The sequence below is a fragment of the Micrasema longulum genome, unplaced genomic scaffold, assembly GCF_059751315.1.
Source record: "Micrasema longulum isolate JH-2025_06_02 unplaced genomic scaffold, ASM5975131v1 h1tg001268l, whole genome shotgun sequence".
Classification (NCBI taxonomy): domain Eukaryota; kingdom Metazoa; phylum Arthropoda; class Insecta; order Trichoptera; family Brachycentridae; genus Micrasema; species Micrasema longulum.
Window position 1 is genome coordinate 46,145 of NW_028278455.1, and position 23,021 is coordinate 69,165.

The 23,021-nt window shown below is 32.2% G+C and overlaps 1 protein-coding gene across 6 annotated transcripts; it reads right to left on the minus strand.

The window, feature by feature from the left end:
• Positions 1-255: 255 nt before the first annotated feature.
• LOC148276130 (zinc finger FYVE domain-containing protein 1-like) lies at positions 256-21,285 on the minus strand. Of its 6 annotated transcripts, none has more exons than XM_088234708.1 (16): positions 21,167-21,285; positions 20,556-20,950; positions 17,552-17,707; positions 15,669-15,779; positions 14,022-14,133; positions 12,873-13,056; positions 11,969-12,073; positions 10,911-10,973; positions 10,770-10,824; positions 9,738-9,844; positions 7,880-7,958; positions 7,081-7,224; positions 5,715-5,886; positions 4,208-4,297; positions 2,569-2,731; positions 256-839 (listed from the first exon to the last, which is right to left on the minus strand). In XM_088234708.1, the coding sequence occupies exons 2-16, from the start codon at positions 20,901-20,903 to the stop codon at positions 758-760; spliced, it is 1,971 nt and encodes a 656-aa protein (XP_088090834.1). In that variant the 5' UTR covers positions 20,904-20,950; positions 21,167-21,285; the 3' UTR covers positions 256-757. The 6 variants fall into 6 exon arrangements, with proteins under 6 accessions (XP_088090834.1, XP_088090831.1, XP_088090832.1 ...); XM_088234705.1 differs by having other exon boundaries at positions 4,208-4,303; XM_088234706.1 differs by having other exon boundaries at positions 7,081-7,227.
• Positions 21,286-23,021: the final 1,736 nt, after the last annotated feature.

The following is a 23,021-nucleotide window of genomic DNA, read 5'->3' on the forward strand; positions in this document are numbered from 1 at the left end:
GAACTGCATCCACAGTATTTAAGAGAAAACAAATTATTTACGTCTCATTTAAATTTTGAATAAGTTCTTATAATACAATAAGGTAACCACTATCATTAAAATTCGGTATTAAAATATTTTATAAACAATGCATTGGTAAATACACATACAAAATACATACTTGGATCAGAACATAAGACGGTTCAAGGTAAAGAACAAGAGAATAACTAACGTTTTTCAATAGTAAAATGAATATTTTTTAGGTACGGCAATTGATTTATTTTTTTTAAATGGCAACACCACACGTTATGTTTGTGTGTAATATTATTATATTCATTCGGCTTTAATTAATTCCTTTAAAATACAAATTATTTTTAGCAGCATTTAAAATTGATACTAAAAATTCAACAGAAATCATTAAAATAAATTAAATTTACAAAAATACATATTTTAAGTTGTGTGACACAAAGTTGATGCCTTTACACAATAAAAGTATTCAAAATATACAAAAACCACAATAAAATTAATGGAAGTCAGATATTGGAGTGCCACATTGAGTTATGTATGTAGGTACTTATTCCTTTATCTTTGTTCTAGGCAATTAAACTGAGTTTGAAAAACACTTTAATTTTCTTCATGTTTCATGTGTTCAATATTAACTTATTATGCAACAAAAATATAAGAAATAAGCATAAAATGTAATACATGTATGTACACAATATTTACAAGAAAGTGTTTTGATTTAGCGAATAGGAAATGTACGGCAGGGTACTGTATGTCATATTTTCTCTAACATATCTGTAATACAAGCGTTGCAAACACGAACAGGACTTCCCCAGCCTCTTTCCGGAACAGCTTGCCTACAAAAAAGTGAAAACTTATATTTCTGCTATTGTACGTTGTTTATATTATTATTGTATATATTTTTTTCTTCTTGTTAATGTATAAGAGCATATCGTGGCCTTAATTTTAATACAACGTAAGTCACTAAATGATAACTGTAAGGAATGTAGGTATATTGTTGGTGACATCAACATATCTATAGTCGTCTGCATACCCACATATCCTGGCAGTCGTTCTAGATTTGTCTCTCCTAGAAACCAGTCACTAGCCTACAGCCCATTGTAGTAAAAACCCTAAACTAGTACAAGTACTGCAGGGTATTATTCAGTATTTTCACAACCACCTGAGTAAATAACACTAACTTTACGGGATATAATAACAACTTCATAAACCAGTCATTTTCAATCAAATACCGTACAACATCGTTACGTTTCTCAATTTTACATTTTCCCACTTTTTACAGCGAAATGTTCAGGTCCCATTTTTTAGATACATTCACATTCAAATATTCCCCCCAATTAATGTTTTTCATAACACCGGTTTTATGAAGAAAATTTTTTGAAACTCATTCTAAGCGTTAAAAAGCGCCGAGAATAAAAGCAAGATAAATAAAATAAAAAGTGTAAATTATTATCACAAACTAAATTCAAAGTATGTACAGTGTAATTGTATGAGATTGCTTCGGGAATAAATGCATAACATCGCTGTTGTTTTCATTATTATCCATATACGTATATCGTATATGTGTATGTCATCACTGTCATACGTATTATTAAATAACTTTTGATTCTATTTTCGACATGTATTATAAATTTTTAATATTTTTATTTTTCTATTATTATTTTGTATATTTTTCTATTATTATTTTGTATATTGTTTTGATTATTTTGATTACCTGTATATTGTTTTAATATGTAAATAAATATTTTTGATTTATATATCGAAGAGTCCCGACTTAACACGAAATTTTCTAACAAGTCGGGACATAAAAAACATATAATTGTGTCTATGTAAAATTGTGTATTTTGTGCATTAAATAAAATATTTTTTTTTTTTTTAAATTGACCTTTTTGTTTCAGTGTCAAACTTTCTTAAAGGCTAATTTGCATTGTATTTTGATAGATTTTTCAAGTAAATACAATCTCAGTGACATTCCGATGTCCTTTAAGGTTAGTTTCTCATTATATCCTTGTGGGTTTTTTCATTTTTTTAACAAAAACGCCATATTGACATTATATATATTGGCGGCCTCCGTGGTGTAGTGGTCAAGACGCTTGACTCACGCACGGAAGGTTCCGGGTTCGATTCCCGGTTAGAACACAAAAGTTAAAATGTGATTTTTCTCAAGCCTGGGTGTTCTGTGATGTAATTCACCACTGTAATTGGGCCCCCTGGCCTGTTGCGGTGCAAAAATAAAATAAATAAAAAAATAATAATAAATTGTGACGGGCAGGCAGTAAACGCATGTTTAGTAAGAATAAAGTCTTTACACCAATAAATTACGACGCAGAAAGTTAAAAAATGTGGCAAAAGAAATATTATTGGAAATTTTAAACATAATGTGAAAAGAAGATGGTTTAAACAGTTCTGAGGAAAAAACAATTTCTTCATTTAAATGACAGAGATAGATGCTATTTTTATACAGAAAAAATGACTTGGGTTTTATTCAAATTAAGGCAAGGATATTTTATACTCGTCTAGCACAGATGATTTGACAGTGTAATTCTATCTGAAATGATAGCCTACCTGTGTGGAGAGCAAGCCGAGCATACAGACTGGCCACAGCGCCGGCAGTGATGTCTCACAGTGCAATCTGAGCCAAATCCAAACGGGATCTCACAGCCAGAGCACGATGGGGCCTCTTCATCGGGAGTCCAGTAAGTTGGGCGAGCGAGATTGGTCAAGACACCTAAACAATCACATTCCGTGTTCATTGTAATGCACTGTGAATTGAAATACATACTTAAAACTGACATTTTCCAACTTAAGTGGAGGTAGATAGAAGTAAAATGGATTGGGTCATTCAGCCAAACCAATTTTAAAATACCTGCTCCACAAATGTATAGTTAATGTTTTATTTTTGGTACGTTTTATAATATGAAGGTAAACAGATAAAAATTAAATATATGTTTAGTGTTTTGAATTGTTTGGTAATTTTGTGAATTTCTTAAATGTTATAAACCTCGTTCTTTAGATATCCCCACAAAAAAAGTCTGAAGCTATTAAATCCGGCGACCGTGGAGGCCAATCGACATCACCATTTCTTGAGATAATTTGTTTTGGAAACAAATCTCTCAGTAGTCCCATTGTAACATTTCGCTGTATGTGAAGTTGCACCATCTTTATTTATTTATTTACGGACTTATTTAGTTAATTTAACAATGGTAAATGTATTTATTTCTAATATATACAGGTACAATTGAAATAAAATACAACCAAATCAAACTAAAGCAAGGACAAAAAACATATATAAAAATAAATATTGTTGGAACCATGTGTTAATCAAGCCCAAAGCATCCAATTTTGGTGTCAAAAAGTTATCAATCATATTACAATAACATTCTCCAGTAACAGTAACCGTAACGCGGTGTTTATCTTCAAAAAAGTAAGGGCCGATGATTCATTCAGATCACATAATGCCACTTTTAATGGATCAAAGGTGACTAATGAATAATTCGAGGAATTTTCTGTTGACCAGAACCGACTATTTTGTTGATTAACGTATCCAATTAAATGGAAATTTATCTAAGTACTCATTATGATTTTTTCATGAAAATTATGGTTATCGTGAGCAAGATGTAATATCATATTGGCATATGTACGGAGCTGTAAATGGTCTTGTGGAAGAAGCTCTTGTGTCAAATGATTTTTAAATGGATGCAAATGCAAATCTTAATGCATAATTTTAAACAAAGTAGTTGTTTTAAGTCCAATTTCTTGAACACGGTGTCGAATTCACATTGTTTTCTAGTCGTCACAATAATTGATGATTGATTTTAATAAAATGTTTTTAGGGTTACAAAATGCTGTAAGTATTTTTCCATAATTAATTTTCCATGTCTATACTTCAAGACTGCCAAATATAAACTGTCGAAATTCATGTTTACCAAAATAGCCGCCAATCGAACACCCCGTATATTCTCAAATGTAAAAATATTTCAAGTATGTATGTACCTGTATCGTAATTTGCCCTCAGCAAAGGTTTGTCCCAGTGAGGACACAATCATTAAGTTTTTTTTATAAGGTGCACAGTGCGTTTAAATTTTAATGTGTTAGTACCTGTAGGTGGACAAACTAAACATACAGTTCTTATTTAGCAAGTACATTTAAAAATAAAATTTTGTTTGATTGTTAAATTTATAAGAAAAAGGGGATTAGTATAAACCTTTGGGATACTGCAGCGCAACAGCCAGTGGTCCGAAGGCCTCCGCTACGGCCTCTCCAACCTTCCTAGCAGTGACGTCACCGCCTTCATCTGTATCTATTCCAAACACAACAAATTTCCTGTTACACATTCTCATACCTTCGTAACTTGCAGCAATGCTACAACGTAACAACGTAGTAAGAATGTGTAATCGTTTTACCGACATATTTGTTCAAAACAAAAATTGTTAACCATTATTCTACATTATACGTATGGATGGGTTTATTAATGTTGATAACTAATACTATGCAGTTTTGAAAGTTTGATTTTCAGGCAGTATTTTTACATCAGACCATTTTACTTATATTCGATTATAAAAAATGGTATTTTCAGTAATAGAAACAGTTTAAAACATTTTACAAAAATAGATATTAAATATAATATTAAGATGAAAGTCTAAAAATACTATTTTACCATCAAAATTGCATTTACCAACTTCTGCTTAAAGCACAATATTATTTTACTTTAGAAATATAAAATAATAAAAAGATGGAAAAAAGTATTTTATAGTGCCGTATTTTTAGTATAATTTAGAGTATTTTTAGAAAAATATTTTATTATATTTGGGTAATACAGAGTAGGTATGTAACCTTTTTGCAAATAAAAAAATAGATTTAAATTATTTTATTGGGTAAACAAACAGTATGCACAGAATACATTGTCAATTTCTTTGTATATTAGTGTAGGACACCCATGCACACACCAAAAAAAATGTTTACTCTTAAGACAATAATTTAAATTATGTTAAAAAGAACAAATGTAAAAGATGAGGAATTAAAAATATGTATACAATAATAAAATTGATTAAATATCTGCTTCTCTTAATATTTCTATGATTTTTGACTTAAATTTACTTGCATTTTCACAAAAAAAATATCAGCCTCAATAAATCTATTGTTATATAGCTCGCATATTCTAGGTATTGTAGATTTTGTTGACACATTGTCTGTGTAAAACAGAAGATTTTGTCTTTTCAGTCTAGATGGCACACGAAATGGAAGTCTTTCAAGTAGATTAGGGGAATCAATTTTATTATTTATAAATATTTATAAAAATAACTGGTCTAACATTATTCTTCGATTTTTAAGAAATTTTATTCCATGGTACTGCATACTTTCAGCATAGTTAGAGAAGTTAAGGTTTAACCGGTAGTCAACCTGTTTAAAGAATTTTTGTTGCATTTTTAGTCTCCTTGCCTCAATAAAAACCTTCCAGATATATGAAAACGTATCAGAACAATATAATTACCGACATAATTTATTAAAAAGATATGAAGGAATTATGTTATGTACATGAAACCTCCAAAACACAAAAATCAGATTTATTCTTGGTCTCCAAACTTTCAAATTGCAATTTCTCAAAATAGTGTTTTTTGAGTAAGTGACTTTTGCCTGAACAGCAGACAATATTATCTTTACATATAAAGAGCTGAAATAAAAATGTAAAACTGTAATGGTGGGACATTGACCTATACTACTGTCCTTGCAGGCGTCGCAGACCCTGACGGGATCCAGCCAGCCGCGCTGTGGCACCGGCCTCCGAAAGGGGCTACAAGGTCCACATACCCCCAGGCCGCATGCCCTACAGTGGTGTAGCTCTCCCCTCCCCGCCTCCAGCGCACACAGACAGACGCAGCAGTTCTGCAACGAAACAACATCGATACATCAAATACTTTTCTTCCTGTCAATTTCATTCTATTTTTAAGTATAAATTTTTACCAATTCTTTTTAACAAGCCTATTTTTTGAATGGCTATAAGATATGGGTTTTGGCAATAACTCCTCCAAAGTACATATATTTTTCTACACAGGGTAATGTTGCTGTGTGTCTGCAAGTGTATTAAGCAAGACAGCAGCAAATCAGCTAATAGCTGTCTACCCTTTTTTTATATTTCATAATATAATATATGCTCCCTACTCAACACAGGGAATTCCTAGCTAGTCAGGACTAGCTACATGGTCAGAACAACTGGCACCCAACACAGAAGACACAAAACATTTAGCAATAGATTTAGCAACAGACACAAAAAACCTATAATGACCATTAATGATCTCGGGGTCATCTATGAAAGCAGATTGACATTTCATGCTCACAGCGAGAGAACATATGACCTTGCAGGGTTTTCGAGAAACCCAGTACACTCAGAATCCTGTAAAACTCGTTGGTTCGGACCAGTCTTGAGGGTGCATCGGTGACATGGAGTCCGCATGAAGCTCGCTTCATATCTCGATATTCCCGCATGTTGGAGAGGGTTCAGAATTTTTTTTTGAGGTATCTCTACATGAGAGAGTATTTATTTATTTGACAATTGTAGTCTGTATTACTTACGGGCTTTTAACCCATTATGTAATGCAGACTGTAGACATAAGTTAGAGATTAATGAATAGAAAGAAGATAGCTGCTAAACTGCCGATATATACAGAAAAATAGATCCATATTATTCTCAGAAGCTGTATTCAGCAACCGAATTGCCCTATTAATGGGTGAATTCTGACTTGCATTTGTACGGCTTCTGGGTGTGTAAAACAGCGCATGAAATCTAGCTCTAGTATAATTAGTAAGTAAAAATTCACAACCAACAATAATTAATTAGATGCAGGTAGTAGATGTACATATGAATAAGTAAAAATTAAGAGTTGAAATTAAAAGTTAAAATTAAAAGTTAAAATTAAAATTTAAAGTATAAATTAAAAGTTAAAATTAAAAGTTAAAATTAACAGATAAAATTAAAAGTTAAGCAGGAGATAAATTTAAAATGTCTAACAGATCTGATAAAAAATGGTATTTACGGTTTATGTCCAGACAACAGGGTAAATATTTAAAGAAGTGCTAAACCTTGATCTGCGAAGTGGGCTGCCAGTAGGAAGGGGCGATGGTGTCGGCAAGCCAGCGGGAGGCCAGAGCCCCCGTGAGGTTTCCCACCCCCTCCAGGGCCCGGCGCGCCCCCACGCCGTTGCTGCTTGTGCTCCCATTACTGATCTGCTAAACAAAACAGACCCAATACATGTCATATAGAAGTAATATTGATTTAAAATAAGGAAGTTTAGTGGTTTATTATTTGTATTTGTTAATAGACTATCAAATTAAGACAAAATATATATATACATTTTTATATATCGTATTATTATTGCTACAATATTTTTAAGTTTTAAATTTAAACTTAAAAATCACGTATAAACTGAAAACTGAAAAATTAAAAACTGAATCTTCGAATTACTCCACCCGCGACGTCACGAGTTCAAGTCGGTGAATGTTCTGACATTTAAAAGTTGAACCCCGTATTATTATTTAATTATTTGTGCTCATTAAACGTCAAAATACACTTAATGTCAAAAAACATGGCTACCCTGGAAGCCAGAAATATGTTGCCGATTGCCATAACAACAGAACAAAAGAACAACACTATAATTTATTGTTTATTGGTTATTGTAAACAAGCGGTCACATGAACATTTTACCATTTTTATGAATTTTTTCATACATTTTTGGGAAAATTTGCCCAACAATTAAATGATCTAATTTTTACCGTGTGTAAGAAACATTGTACCCAATTTACCTAGCACTGAACTCCCTTCATTATGATAACATTTAAGTAGTTTTTTTTCAAATTAAGTATGTGTAAATGTGTAACGTACCCCTTGCCAAACATGAACTATCTCTGTATTCACAGCAGTTTCTTCCGGCGCCTTGTTGCCATACCAATATTGTCGGCTCCTACGAAGACATGAAATTTTTATTAAAAATGTGTTTTCAAAATACAGCAAAACCTCGTTTTTACGTTCCTCAATTTTACACCGAAATGTTAAGGTCCCATTTTTTTTTCATACGTTCACATTTAATTATCACCCCAATCAACAATTTACATTTATGAGTAGTTTAGTCGGTTTCAGTTTGATGCACGTACGCGGTTTCTGGACAATTATAATTCTACGACCCCGGTATCGTGTTGAATTTTTTTCAAAACTCAGTTGATTTGTCAAAAGACTCCGAGCAGCACGACATCGCGTTTGCACAAAATGGAGAATAAAATCAAGTCAAATGAAAAAAAGGCTAAATTATTGTCTCAAACTGAATTTAAAAAAGGTGGAGTGTAATGGACCTTTTTGTTTAGGAGTAATAAAATATTTATGAATAATAAATTATTTAAAAATATTAGAAAGTTATAAACATAATGTGAAAAGAAGATGGTTTAAACAGTTGTCATAAAAGTGTTAATTAATTATGACGGTTTTTTAATTTTTCTGGCAGCCTATTTACACTTCAAGTTGAGTACATTAATTTTATTTTTATCTAATTCCATTTTTCCATATATTTTTCTTTTCCTCACTTTAGTATTTTCCTCAGTTATACACGTAAAAAAGGTGTTTTACTGTATGTCCTTTCAGCTGGCACAAGACCAAAGCATTAACAACTAGGTGAGATACATTGCATTTAAAGTACCAATGCAGTGTGCTTTGAACACCAACTATGTTGTATTTCAAATACAGTAAAACCCCTGTTTTACGTTTTTCAAGGGAGCAACACAAAAAAGGGAAACTGAGGAAAACTTTAATGTGAGGAAATGAAAAATGTAAGCGAAAAATTAAATTTCCTTAAAATATAATTATTGTACAAGACTATACTAAATGTACTGCAGAAAAATTGTAAGAACTATCATGATTGGGGATTATTCATATTTACCAATGATATAATTGAAAATATTTTGTATTTTTTCAAACAGTACTACAATGTGTTATTTTTTATTGAATTAAAAAAAATACATGTATAAATAATTTTATTTAGGTACTTAACCTTAAAAACATGAAAAGAAAAATTTTAATTTGCATAAAATGCATACAACGATTTATTCCCTAAATATTGGGAAATTTTATTTATATGCTATCACTTTTTTTAGTATGGCACCACAAAATATCAACTGTCATTTACATCGCGGCAAAAGTGTTTCATACATTTATGATACCTAACTGTTTAAACTATCTCCTTTTCACATTATGTTTATAACATCAAATAATATTTCTATTGCCAATTTTTTAAACTTTCTGCATCGTAATTTATTGATGTAAAGACTTAATTCTTCCTAAACATGCGTCAACTGCATGTCACTATTTAGTAAAATGTCAAAATTAGACACTTAAACAGAATGGTCAATTACACTGCACCTACTTTTAATTTAGTTCGAAACAATAATTTACACATTGTTTTATTTACCTCGATTTTATTCTCCATTCACACGGCAGCGCGCAGCTCGTCTTTTGACAGATCGAATGAGTTATGAAAAAATTTCGACGTAAAACTGGAGTTATGAAAAACATAAAAAATGTTGATTGGGGGGTATATTTGAATGAGAATGTGTGGAAAAAAATATGACCTTAATATTTCAGTGTAAAAAGCGGGAAAACGTAAAATCGAGGAACTGTACTAATAAATAAAATCTCGACCAGTGCAATCCTTGATTACATTTATGTATATGAAATTAAAACCTGTTTTCCTCACCTATAAACGGGTCCACACTTGGGACAGTGCAGTTCGTAGCCGTTCCAAGCTGATCTAGCGAGACCTAGCCAGGATTCTTGTGGTGCGGCGGCATATATTTCTTTTACCTTGAAAAAAAAAAATTATTTAAAATCTTTTTCAAATATTTGTATCATAACAGTAATTTATAAAACAAACTATACAGGGTGTTCATTAAACCCTGTCACATCCGAAACCACGATGATCACTTTGAGCAAGAAGACATATTGGCACATTAAATAATTTTTTTAGAACGAATAAAATTTTATAAAATAAAATATCAAAAAAAGCAAATGGTTGCTTACTTCTGCAGGAGAGAAACGAGGAGGGTAGACGGGGGAGTCTGATACTGCGCCGCGCTCCCCTCACTTCTCCTCTGCAGAAGTAAGCAACCATTTGTTTTTTTAAATATTTTATTTTTTAAATCTTGGTTCTAAATATATTTTTTAAATACGCTAATATGTCTTCTTGCCCACACTGATCATTGTGGTTTCGGATGTGACAGGGTTTAAAGAACACCCTGTATACAGTCAAACTTTATTATTACTAGGAAGACGGAACTGACTGAATTTGTTTGTATAAGCATCACTTGTTATACCAGAGAAAGACTTTTAAAACCAATCGCCATTGCACATTGTCACTTTTAAGAATTAAACCAGCAAAAGACGAAGACGATGACGGCTTATGAAAGCCCTGTAAATGCCTAGACTTTTATATTCACTTCTTTAAGGTATTCTCCATCCCTGTTGTAATTTGTAAATCTTATGACTCCCGAGGGGGTGAAATCCAGTCTTTTGTCTGCAGACATTTGGACAACCTAAAATATTGTAATAAAGTCTCGTTCATTAACATTCTATGATAACGACAAACTGACTGTTAGATTAGTGTTCAATGTTTAGCGAATTGTGGTTTCGGATAAAAAGAAAATAAAAAAAGTTTTTCAAAATATGTTTTTATGACAAAGTTATTTATTTTCAATTAAGCATCCATTTTATGAATATTTTTATGACATACCTTTCTTTGGCATTTTTGGCAAACAAAAATTTTATTTTCATACTGGTGTTGATATCTGAAATAAAAAAAAAACGTTTTACATTAAAACAATTAAGCAGACTACATTAATTTATTTTTATAGTAAAGTTATGTTGAAGCTACCTGCATTTTATGTCGGTAGAATGTTTAATATCATCTGCTTGGTGGCCCATTGACTCGGTACACCTAGAATAAATGAAGAATTTTAAATTAGAGAAGTTTTAGTCAACAATATTTTCAAAATGTTAAAATAATGATAGATAACAATATTTTATACGGATAATGTTATTCTGTTGAAAATATTAAGGCTGTAGTCTGGTAAAACGAACGCAAAATTAGGAAATCATACGATTTTGCTATTTTAAAACTAATGTTTTTTTTAATCGCGCAATAATAAAAAAACATAAATTAGATAAAAACAATATTTTTTAAAGGTATTTCTGTTAAAAAATATACTTAAAAGTTTTATGCAACTAAAATATAATTACTTTTAGACCGGCAGATTACGCCATTTCAAATTTAGACTGAACTTAGGTATCTGGGATCTCAATAAAGACTAAGTATTGAAACATTTAAGTTTGTAAGTGAAAATTTTTGATGGAAGTTCATTGTAATTTATTATATAAATAAAACACGAGTGATACTTTAATCCACAAATTTCCAGTCTCGAAGATGTCGCGAAAGCGATGAAACCGGTCACTGGATATTCCAAATTTGTGGATTAAAGTATCACTCGTGTTTTATTTATATAATAAAAAGACTAAGTATTGAACTAAAATTTGTTACAATAATTTGAAGATAATAAATTGAACATGAAAGTGGTCGAAGCCAAATTTTAATTTGTTGATTTTGAAAAGAAATACAGGCATTTTAAATCACATACATTTTCATGACATTTTTCTTTATTTCTACATAAAATCATGCCTTCGGTGATACTTTAAAAAAAAAATTATTGAAATACTTTAGATGTAACCTTTTTTTATAGAATTGTATTCTCTATTTTATTAAAAAAGAAGATAATTCTGGTTGTAATATATAATTTATAACAACATCTTATTTACCTTGTACACCTGCCCTTATCATTTTCGGTAGAAGATATAATAATCCTTGATTGATAAAAAGTAAATAAATTATTTTAAAAGGTATATTAAAAAATAATTACATAAAGAAATCAAACTTACTTGGATTGGCAAGCTTTACAAGGGACATCACAAGTCAAACGTCCGCGAAAACGTTCTGAAATTCTCTTTAAAGATTCTAGTACTGAAGCTGGATTTCTTGCGGCTCTATAAAAGAAATGCATAAATTTGTGCATACTGAGAAATGTGCGTAAATTTCAATCTCAAAAATCACTTTGAAATAATATTTACTTATTAATTGCGAACCATGTTTCCTCAACGCAATAAACCATCCTTTTTTAAAAAAAAAAAGATTATTATTTTTTTGATTACTATTTAAAGGAAACAAGAAAAATATATTTATATTAATTTCATATATTCATATGTTCATTGTACTGAATTGTCTCAGAAATGACTTAAATGAAGTTTAAAACAAAAGTATTTTTTATTATTACGATATCTCTTAGTGTTGTTCCATACTTCTCTGTGCAACTTGCAACTTATGAGAAAACTCCTTGGTCAGAGTTGTAGTCTCCGCTCCGAATGTTAGGACGAGCAGGACACATGGTCAAATAAAATGTCAGTACAGTAATAATGTTGTTATAAATGTAAAGTTACGGCGTAAATTATCAGTCAAGTATTCAAACTTAACCATACAAATGAATTTTTCTGCACCAATTAGAAGAACACAGCATCACAAACCACTTTTTTGCCAAATTTTAAATCAAATATTGGTTAAATAATTTATTCCAAGTGGTTGTGGGGAGGGGTGGGAGGGGGGGGGGGTGTTGAATATATTTGAGGAATCTAGACAGTCATTAAAAAATTAATTGTTAACTGTCATTATGGGTTAATTTGTGTTGCGAACATAATTATATTGCTATATCTTCTGTATATGGGAACTTGTGGGTTTTATGCCTGTTTTATGTTCAGGAAAACATGAATAAATATAACATCAAATACTCACCTAACAGCTGAGTTATCTAAATGCTGGTAAAGTACGGCTGACAGGGGATTGGTGGTCAGACTAAAGTTTTTGGCCACTAGGGGTGGTGTGGGAGTGTAGTAGAGAGTTCCCAGCCCGTCTACACTCATACCCAAGTCTCGCACTCTGTTTAGGATTTGTTCTTCCGGAGTCTCTCCCGTTTTACCTGCAGAGCATAGAAATGGTTTAAATAAACATAATAAAATTTTAGAAGTCAGCCTCGTGGTGTTGTGGTCAGTGCATTTGCCTACCGTGCAAGAGGTCTCGGGTTCGGTTCCCGACACGGTAATATGAAACATTTATTTTTAAAAAGGTGTTTTAACACTAGAATATTTCATAGTCTCTGGACTGGCACCTGAAGCGTAAGATTGTTCATCTTACCTTCATGTAACAAAAATGATCGAGATACGCTGCGATTGGTATACCAATGCAGTTCCCTATGCATCATTAGGGTGTGGAAAGGGAATTACGATGTTGATAATGATATTTTTATAATTGGTTTACATCGAAGTTCATGAATTTTATGTATCTAGTCCTGCCATAAATACTGTACACGAGTCATTCATCAAAATCATAATTTTTGCATAATGTGTCCCATCCTGTGTGCTATGTATTGGTATAATTAGACATATTGTATATATCTACATATTTGAAGCCGTGAAAGTAATTTATAAAATAAACTCATATAACATACTATCTATGTAGTATTTTAAATACACGTGTATGTATAGTATCAAAGTGCAAAGGTCATTATTTGTAATTATTATTACTGTTAAGTCACTACACAGTTTTTGTATTTCTCTACTACTACTACTACTACCATCACGCCATTTCCCTGTAGGGGTAGGTAGAGAGAATGGACCGCCACACACGTCAACCCTGGCACATATTCCTAGCTTCTTCCACATTCATACATCTTGTCATACATGCCCTTTGGTTCTGTCTGCTTTTGACATGACCAGATTTAAGATTTTGGTTTATTTGATCATGTATTTCTCTAGTAAAGTAAACACAACCAGACATGCTAAATTATAACACTATTGATCCAGTGTGATTATACATATATGACTATGTTAAGGTAGAATATGTAGAAACAAATAAACTTATAAAGGTAAAAGAAAATAAAAATACTTGTTGATAAAGGAGCCGTGTGTCTCGGTTCATGGCTGATGATAACTGCTGGACCTCGAGCACTCAAAGGTCCTCCTAACTCTGATCGGTGGCCCGCATTCTGAAGCACTTTCTATAAAAAGAATAGAAAAGTACAATACAACTTCAAGTACCTAATTAAATGTTTATATTAAGTTTTTACATAGGAAGAACATCAAGAAATTTTGATATTTGTGTTAAAGAACATATGAGGTGTCTTCACAATAACAATTTCTCCGAATTCGCAAATCACCAAAGCAATTTTAATCATGACTTTAATAAAGATACAGGAGTTAAAATCTTAGATACAAATAATAAAAGGAAATAATATGGAAATATTTCACATTAAGAAAGCTTTAAAAAATAATGCTCCTTTGATCAATAATCAAACAACCTTTCAATATAGCCCATCATATGATGTTCCATTGCAACGGTCACCCTATACCTATTAAACTCACGCCCCTTCCTCTATTTTCAACTATTTCTCACACAACATAAAATATTTTCATAACCTTATTAGTGCATGTAAGGGTAGCTTATTAAAATGCATGAGATGTTGGTTTTATATTTTTGTGCAACAACTATGGTGAAGGTGTATAGTGGGTTTTGCATGTTGGTTCAATTGGTTTCCTGGCGAAGAGACGTGTATGCCTTGAAACCGGTAGACAGATAAGTCGGTAAGTGGTTATATACAAATACGAAGTGTACCAAGTATTTTTTAAATTAATAACTTATATGTAAATATAAGTTATTACATCATTATATACAAATATTTAATAACCTTTAGTAGAACTGTTTACTTTAAGATTATCTCTATCTAGTTTTTCATTTTATACAACTCATGATACTCATCTTCATCATCCCACTTTCTGCACCCAGTTGTGCATAGGGCACTGCATTGGTAAACCAAATGCAGCGCAGTTCAATCATCTGTTGCATGAATGTAAGGTGATCAGTCTTACGCCTCAGGTGCCAATCCAGGAACAAAGAAATATGCAGTTAAAAAATCCTTAAACAAAAATATTTCACGTCCACCCCGGCAGGAATCGAACCCATGACCTCACGAATTGTTAGCGAACGCGTCAACCACTACACAACGAGGCGGATTTATCTCCTCTCTATTTCCTTATTCAGAATTAATATCTGAGAGCAGCCATTGAGTCGAAAACACTCATCCAGGGTTCTGGCTCTATTTAAGACAGAACTGTATTCTTCATCCGCCCGAACACAGAGAGAAAATCTTGATTAAATGCAAATTATCCAGCTGTAAAATACAGCTCTAGATATATTTCTTATAGGCATACATCATAAAAATATGTTTTTGAAGTATTTCTTTACAAATATTATTTTACCAAAACACGCAAATAGAGGTTACATGTATTTGCTGAAAAAAAAAATGTTTTTAGGCCAACATCTTTATATTTACGTATTAATAATTTATGAACTTACATACATACATACGTGAACTTAAACTTAACAGGCCTGAGAGTCTATTTTCGAAGTGTCTATAGAAATGGAAAATATGTTTATAATCAACCATGGTAATGACATTGAAAGCTAAAGAACATTTTAATAATAATTACTGTTGTGACATCTCACTATTCTTAATATATAAAAGCACAAATGTACCTTGAAGTGATCAGTGAAAGCGGTTGAAGCCAGGCCTAGAAATTTGTAAAGGTCTCCGGGTAACCTCTCCGCTCTTGTCCTGTAGATCACGACATCAGATATGGCAAGAACCTTAAGTGGAAAAATTAATATATTAATTATTTATACATTCAAAAATATAATAGATTGAGTTCCTCTACTGACATGTTGGTGGTTTGGCTTTGTTAGGAATAAAGAAAGGGGAGAATCAGAGCATCAAGCGGAGGCGATGCGGTCGGCTGGGCCATATACTGCGCATGCCTCCTGAGAGCCTCGCGTTTCCTCACGCTATTCTCGACCTCTTGGATGTCCACTGCTGACTGTTTGTCGGCAGTTTATGTCAGAACTAAGGGACGCAAATATGATTTGGGAGGATGCACAAGAGCCGGCAATCGACAGAGATGCCTGGAGTCTCTTTGTGGACACCATATGCTCCAACTGAAAGCGGACATGGAGTGATAATGATGATAACCCTCCTCTAGAATTAGATAATAGCGCAAGAGTTCAACAATCCATCTGTGATATCAGTTTCTACCAAGCGGACATTGAAAAGTACTTAAATAAACGAAAGGCTGAATCTGCGATGAGCCCTGATAAGGGAGTTTCTACAGAAGGAGCTAATTATAATCAAAGAACAACATGGATTTGTCCCCAAGAGATCTACTGAGACAAATTTGTTACATTGTTTAAATATTTGTATCCACTTAAAAGACTGGTTAAGAAGTTGGAGCACTTGGGTATTCGTGGTAAGATATTAATATGGATCGAAGCTATCTTGAAAAATCTTACCTTTTCAAGGTTCAGTCCTTGGCCTGATCCTAATCATCTTGTACACTAATGATCTCAAAACAGTCATAAAATTTCAATCGAGTATCTTTGCAGATGACACCAAACTGTTTGTGAACCCCCTTCTTATACTCTGGACAATTACTCCAGGATTTGGATTTGGATGTCAATGAATTGACTAAAAGCCGGCTAATCTTGCTCAACGCTGAAAAATGTACCGTTCTTCACATGGGCAAAAACAATCCCAGGTATATTTATCTATTGGATGGTGTCCAACTCAAACCCATAAAGCATTAAAAAGATCTTGTCATAAACATATCGACGGATTTAAAACGGGAAGCTCACATCACATCTATCGCCAAGAAAGCCAAGTCAATAATGTATATGATTGAGAAGACATTATAACTTATAGCTCCAGACATAATAGAGGTTCGATTAATAATAGGGGTTCGAGCTGTCAGTATGGATGCAGTGAGTCACATCTTACTGGAGGGTGTGATTCTATAAAATGCTGCAAAATGCCCAGTTGTATGTCCAACTCTTTAACGTGCGAACCCTGAGCAATGAGATCACACTCATAACGGTGTGATCACAGCAGACAACGAGATGATGAAAGGCACATTTCTGGAACCCCCAAACCAAAACCAATCAGCGAAGGAAAGGTGGTAACCCTGACAGAAAAAATCACCAGAAAACGGGAAACTACTCATATTTTTCAGGAATCACTATGGTGAGTACATCCAATAAGGAGAGTTATGGACTTGTTCCAAGTAGCGCAGGACAGAGATGCTTTCGCTGTAGTGATCGCCAACGTTGGGGGAACCTGACAAGGCACCGGAAGAAGAGAAAAAAAACTAAATTCTTGAACAGACAAAAACGAGCTCATTGCAGTAATTGTTACTGTTTTTTTACCAGTCGTGACCAAATTTTTTTTTCTATTATTTAAAAGACAAAGAGCCACATTTATTTAAGCTAAATATTTCATTCTATCAATCTCATTAAGGGTTAAAAATGGCATTAATATCTCAAAAAAATGCAATGAGTCCGTTTTTTCCGTGCACCCTTTATTTAATAAGCACCTTAAGCAGAAGTATGGTGGGTGTGTTGGGTTGATGAAGCGCTGGAGTATCGAGACATAATAGCCGTTTAGCTGGCTGCCATGCGGCCCACACACCCTGCGTACCCCCATCTGGACCATTACTGGTCTTAAACACTTCCTTACCACGGAACAGCATCTGGATTCAAAATTGTATAATAAATTACAATCTGTGAGTAATATTTACATGATTCAATATTTGCAAAAAGATAAACATTAATATGCGGGTTGGATTTAAATATAATAATGTCAGCAATAAATATATAACTTTGTTTTTACTCTTATCATAAATAACGCAGGCAGAATGAAAAATAGCACACGGATGTTTGACCAAACTTTAGGTTTGTAATTAACATTTTTTTTTTAAATCTTTATTGCGACTGAAAGATGTGTGTGTTATTGATTCATAAATTAGCTAATAGTTATTTTAAAAGGAAAGACAAATATAGAAATCTAATTTAGATTTATTATATTTTAGTTCTATTTCTGTAGGCGATTTTATTAGTCAATTATTTGTCACAACTCAACACAGGACTTTGGTCCCACGGAGTTGGGACTTAAATCTCAAAAACTGTAAAATGGGAATAAATAAATATAAAATAAATTATCATCAAAACTGTCTGATTATATACGGGTGATCATCATAAAAAAAACCCGCACTGAAATTTTGACCGTTAATCAAACTTTCTAATATTTCTCGGAGTAGTTGATTTGACTTTGTTTTACATTGTATATAAGAAATGGCTTGATAATTTAGTCTCGTGCTACACATTTCAGAGTAAGCATTGTCCGGTTAATATGGAAAATTCCAAGCGAATGTCATTGTCGTTAAGTCGAAAATTCTTGGTTTTTTGGAGGAGAAATTAAAAGTTTGTGAAATTGCCTGACGGGTAGGGTTCGATGAAAGCTCTGTGAGGGCTTTTACAAACAAATACAAGAATCTGCTTTGTTTTTAGCCAGATATTTTTTTTTTCCGACCTTTTTCAAAGCTATACAAGCTTCTTTATCATTCCTTACAAAACAAAAATGGTTAAAACAGTAAAAAAAAAAGGTTAAAAACAAAGTTGTTTCATTTATTTTATTATTATGAATAATCACAAAGTTAGTGCTTCGAGCGTAAAAAAGGAAGCGGTCGGCCCAGGATTACGTCCCCGAGAGAAGATTGGAAAATAGTCATAGTCATGTTGGATAATCGATCGATGACTTCTAAAGAAATATGCAGGGAAGTGCAATCTACCAGCCAGACAATGTGTTTGAGAATTACCGTATTCAGGAGATTGATAAAGAAGGGTTTCCGTGTGTGGAGCTCTGTAAATAAGCCTCTCTTAACAGACAAGATGAAGAAGACTCGGCTCGAATGGACTAGAAATCATAGAAATCGGAAAGTAACCGACTGGCAGAGAGCGTTATTTTCCGATGAGTCCAAATTTAACTTGTATGGCTCAAATAAAAGACAGCAGGTGCGCCATAAACCTGGAGAAAGGTTTTATCCAAAGTGTATGAGAAAGATGATAAAACATTCACCCTACGTCATGTGGGGGTGTATGAAAAGTCATGGCATTGGACCAGTATACTATGTACAAGGAGCAATGAATGCAGCACAGTAAAAAACAGTTTTCCGAAATGTCACAGAGGCAGTAGAGGCTTTAGCTGAATTTCACGAGGATCCAGTTTTTCAATATGATTCCACCCCGTGTCATAGAGCTCGTTCTGTGAGTACAAGACCAATATTTTTATCAAAATTTTAATGCCAAATTTAAATAATGTAATCTCATTACAAATAACCGACTTCAAGGAATTAATTGAAATAACATATAAAATAAAAAATATAAATAAAGGCTCGGAAACAGTCGCGACCTAAATCCCATTGAAAACTTATGGGGAATTATGAAGGGAAAATTAGCCCAAAAAAGGTGAAAAACATCATAGAGCTTAAAAAAGTAATAATTTATGCCAGGGAGAAATAAATAACACAAAATCCTCTTAGTTCACTGTATATACCTAACAGGATAAAACTTGTTATAGAGAATAAGGGAGATGTTACATTGTATCATTATAAAATGTATTACTAGAACTGTATTAACCATAAATTAACTTTAATGTATACTTAAGTACCAAATAATATAACACCAAAGAAAACAAAATTTTACTTAAAAGCAAAAAATTAAACTTTGAAAAAACTAATCGGGTTGTGGTCATGTGGCTAGCGTCTCGGACTCACGGACCAAAGGTCTGTGGTTCTAATCCCACTCTATCCCAACTTGATTCCATTTTCTAATAGTGAGTTATTTACAAATCGTTGAAAATGGCCCTCAAAATTAAATATTTGGGTAAATCATAAGAATGCAAATATTTATTTATCAAAAACAAAAAAACAAAAAAAACTATAGTTGTTGACTCATCACTCATCAGTGAGTCAGCCGATATTGGGTGATATCACTTTTGGGAACATAATCGTAATTTATACAATTATCTTAAGCTTGTATAATTTCATTTAGACCCTTTTTTGTAACTAAATAAACTAATATGCGTATTTCATAATTTTTTTAGGTAATTTTATGACTATCAATTAAAAAAATACTATTGAGTTTGATAATTGAGGTATCTTTGAAAAGCGGGTTTATTTATTGATCTCAACTGTATGTATTTCATTTTTAGCATAGAAACGCAATTTTTTAAATATTTTTCCCGATTCAATTATTATTATGGATAACTTATATAGCGCCATTTTCGTAGTAAAATATAAGAGTTTAGCCATTTGGATAATTCGACAGAATATTATACTGCTGATTTTACCAACAAAAAAATTAATCTGAACTAGATAATACAATAACAATTAAAAATGTCACCAATCTGGATAAAATATGCAAATTATATAATTGTTAAAGTACTTTAACAATATTTTTCTTTCCAGACCGAGGATGGAAAACATGGTAAGATCCTAGACCCCCGCTATTTCAGAACAGTAATGTAAAGAAAATATTTACATGGTTGAAAGTGTGTGATTTTCCATCTCCAGAACTGCCAAAAATAGAAACCACTTTCATTTTGCAGTCATTGTGACAATCCAGGAGGTGAGTGAACTCTTCCAAACCAGGGACTTTAATATTTTCCTCAGAATCTATCAGGAGAAAACTCTCGTCTCTTGCGTGAAGAGGTAGAGATTGGAACGGGGCCTCCAATTTTACAGAACGATAGTTTTGCACAACTTTCGGCACTATATCTACCAAATCCGCATCATCGAGAGCCGTAAATGATGATACGTCTATTGACTGCATTATAGAAGGCGAATTCGGCTCCATTTTCACATCGTACTGCTTTTTTAATTTATCCATCCAGACAAAATAAAATAATGACCGAGGAACACCAGTTTACCGATCATCTGTAATAAAATAAACCCAGTTAACATTTTCCGAAATCCAAGGACACCGAGAACTGACGAAAATAAAACGATGACCAAAAATATGTTGACAAAGAAATTATTGTTTACTACTAAATAATTATCACAAAATAATGAACCACATGTGCACATATGCTGACAATGTCTAGAAACTAATAAAAAGAGATAGAGTATTACATAAATAACACATTTACGAACCTATCTTAAGCATTTATCGCACGATAACGTAACGCGAAGATAAGCCAATTTTTGTTTACTCAAATTGCGAAAAGGTGACACACGTGCATGTCAACAAAAATAAGATCTCATTGTATTTCATAGATAATTGTAGAAAATGACACGTGAAACGGACGATCCATAGATTTTTTTTCCTTTTTGATTAGGGCTTTTTCCCGAAACATGACATTATAACATTAGTCAAAAACAAGTTGTATAGATTTACAAATTATAATAAACATAAAAACAACGCAAACAGAAAGGAATATGAACACAAACATTAGAAATTGTAATAACGAACATATAACTAAATTAAACGCATTCCTAATGTCTATTTTATAAAAGATTTTCGGAAAACAAGTACTGTATGTTGGTAGATGGTGTAATTAAAAAAATTGAAACACCGCAAGTTTCTGAAAAAAGAATATGAAAGTCGAAAATTTTTAACCACGTTTTAAAAATGAAAACAAGGTGAATTGACTAATTTCTTCTTTCAATCAATAAAAAAATTAAAAAAGCACGTGACGTGTTGCTGATAGTTATTTAATATATATTTAATTTAATTAATATTTTAAATAAAAAAACGGAAAAAAAAGTTTTTTTCAAAAAAACATCCACAACACGCTGTTTGCATTATTTATATAAAATTTGTTTAAACAAAAAAAATAAACATTACGAAGTATATTTTTTACTAAATGTTATTGAATATTTGTATATAACCATTTACCAATTTTTCTATGTCTACTGGTTTCGAGACGTACCCGTATGTTCGTCAGGACACTAATTAAACCGAACAATCAAACCGAATGAAGAGACGGGCACGTCTCGAAACCGGTAGACATAAAAAAATCGGTAAGTGGTTATATACAAATATTTAATAACATTTAGTAAAATGTTTGACGACAAAGTTAATGCTTTAAATATTAATAATATTTTTAAAATTAATTTGACTTATTGAGCCGCGATGATCTGGTAATAATATTTTTAACACGACAATGCGCTGGTGATACGTTGTTTCGTTCTAGGATGTAATCGTAGAATATTGATGTGCAAATACCTTTAAAAAGTATATTCTGTCAACCATCCTATAATGTTTTTCCCTTTTTGTGTACGAGTTTTTACTATTCACGGCGTTTTTAAAAAGCGCGTAGTGTAGCAACATAATGAAAATGGCAAAGTATTTATTTTCTTTCAGATTATACTACTGGTACACTAGAACAAACTTTTTTGTGCACGAGTCGTTTTTATTTACATATAGTAATTCTTATATATTTGTCTCCATCGAAACCATGATGAAATATGACTCGAATACATCTGTATTTTTTACTGTGTTTTATATATACTGTTTTTTTTTCATCTGACAAAAAAGCCCCTAACCCGTTTTTGTGAAAATCAATTGCGGCTTTACAATAAACTTCCCAACACGTCTTGCAGCTACAGAGCGCAAGAACGGTTGAGATTCTAGAAGAAATATAATGATATTTATTGAACCCATACAATGTAAACATATTTTTTCATTTAATCAACTCATGTTGCATTTAATCAATAATTATTTAGTGCTGGCGCGTTCATAAAACTTAACAAAGTAAAAAGTAAAAGTATTTTTTTTTTTAAAAACAAAACCGAAAATATCTGCCGCAAATGGCGGCAAAAAACTAGTCCTTTTATTACAATATTGAACAAAAGATATTATTATAAATAAAAAATGTACTCGTGTAAAAATAAATCAACATATTACATTTTCTTAACCTATTATATATTTTTTTCATATACACAACATCCAACACGGATCATAAAAAAATATATGGCACATTTGGTTAAAATTTAGTGTAACCTT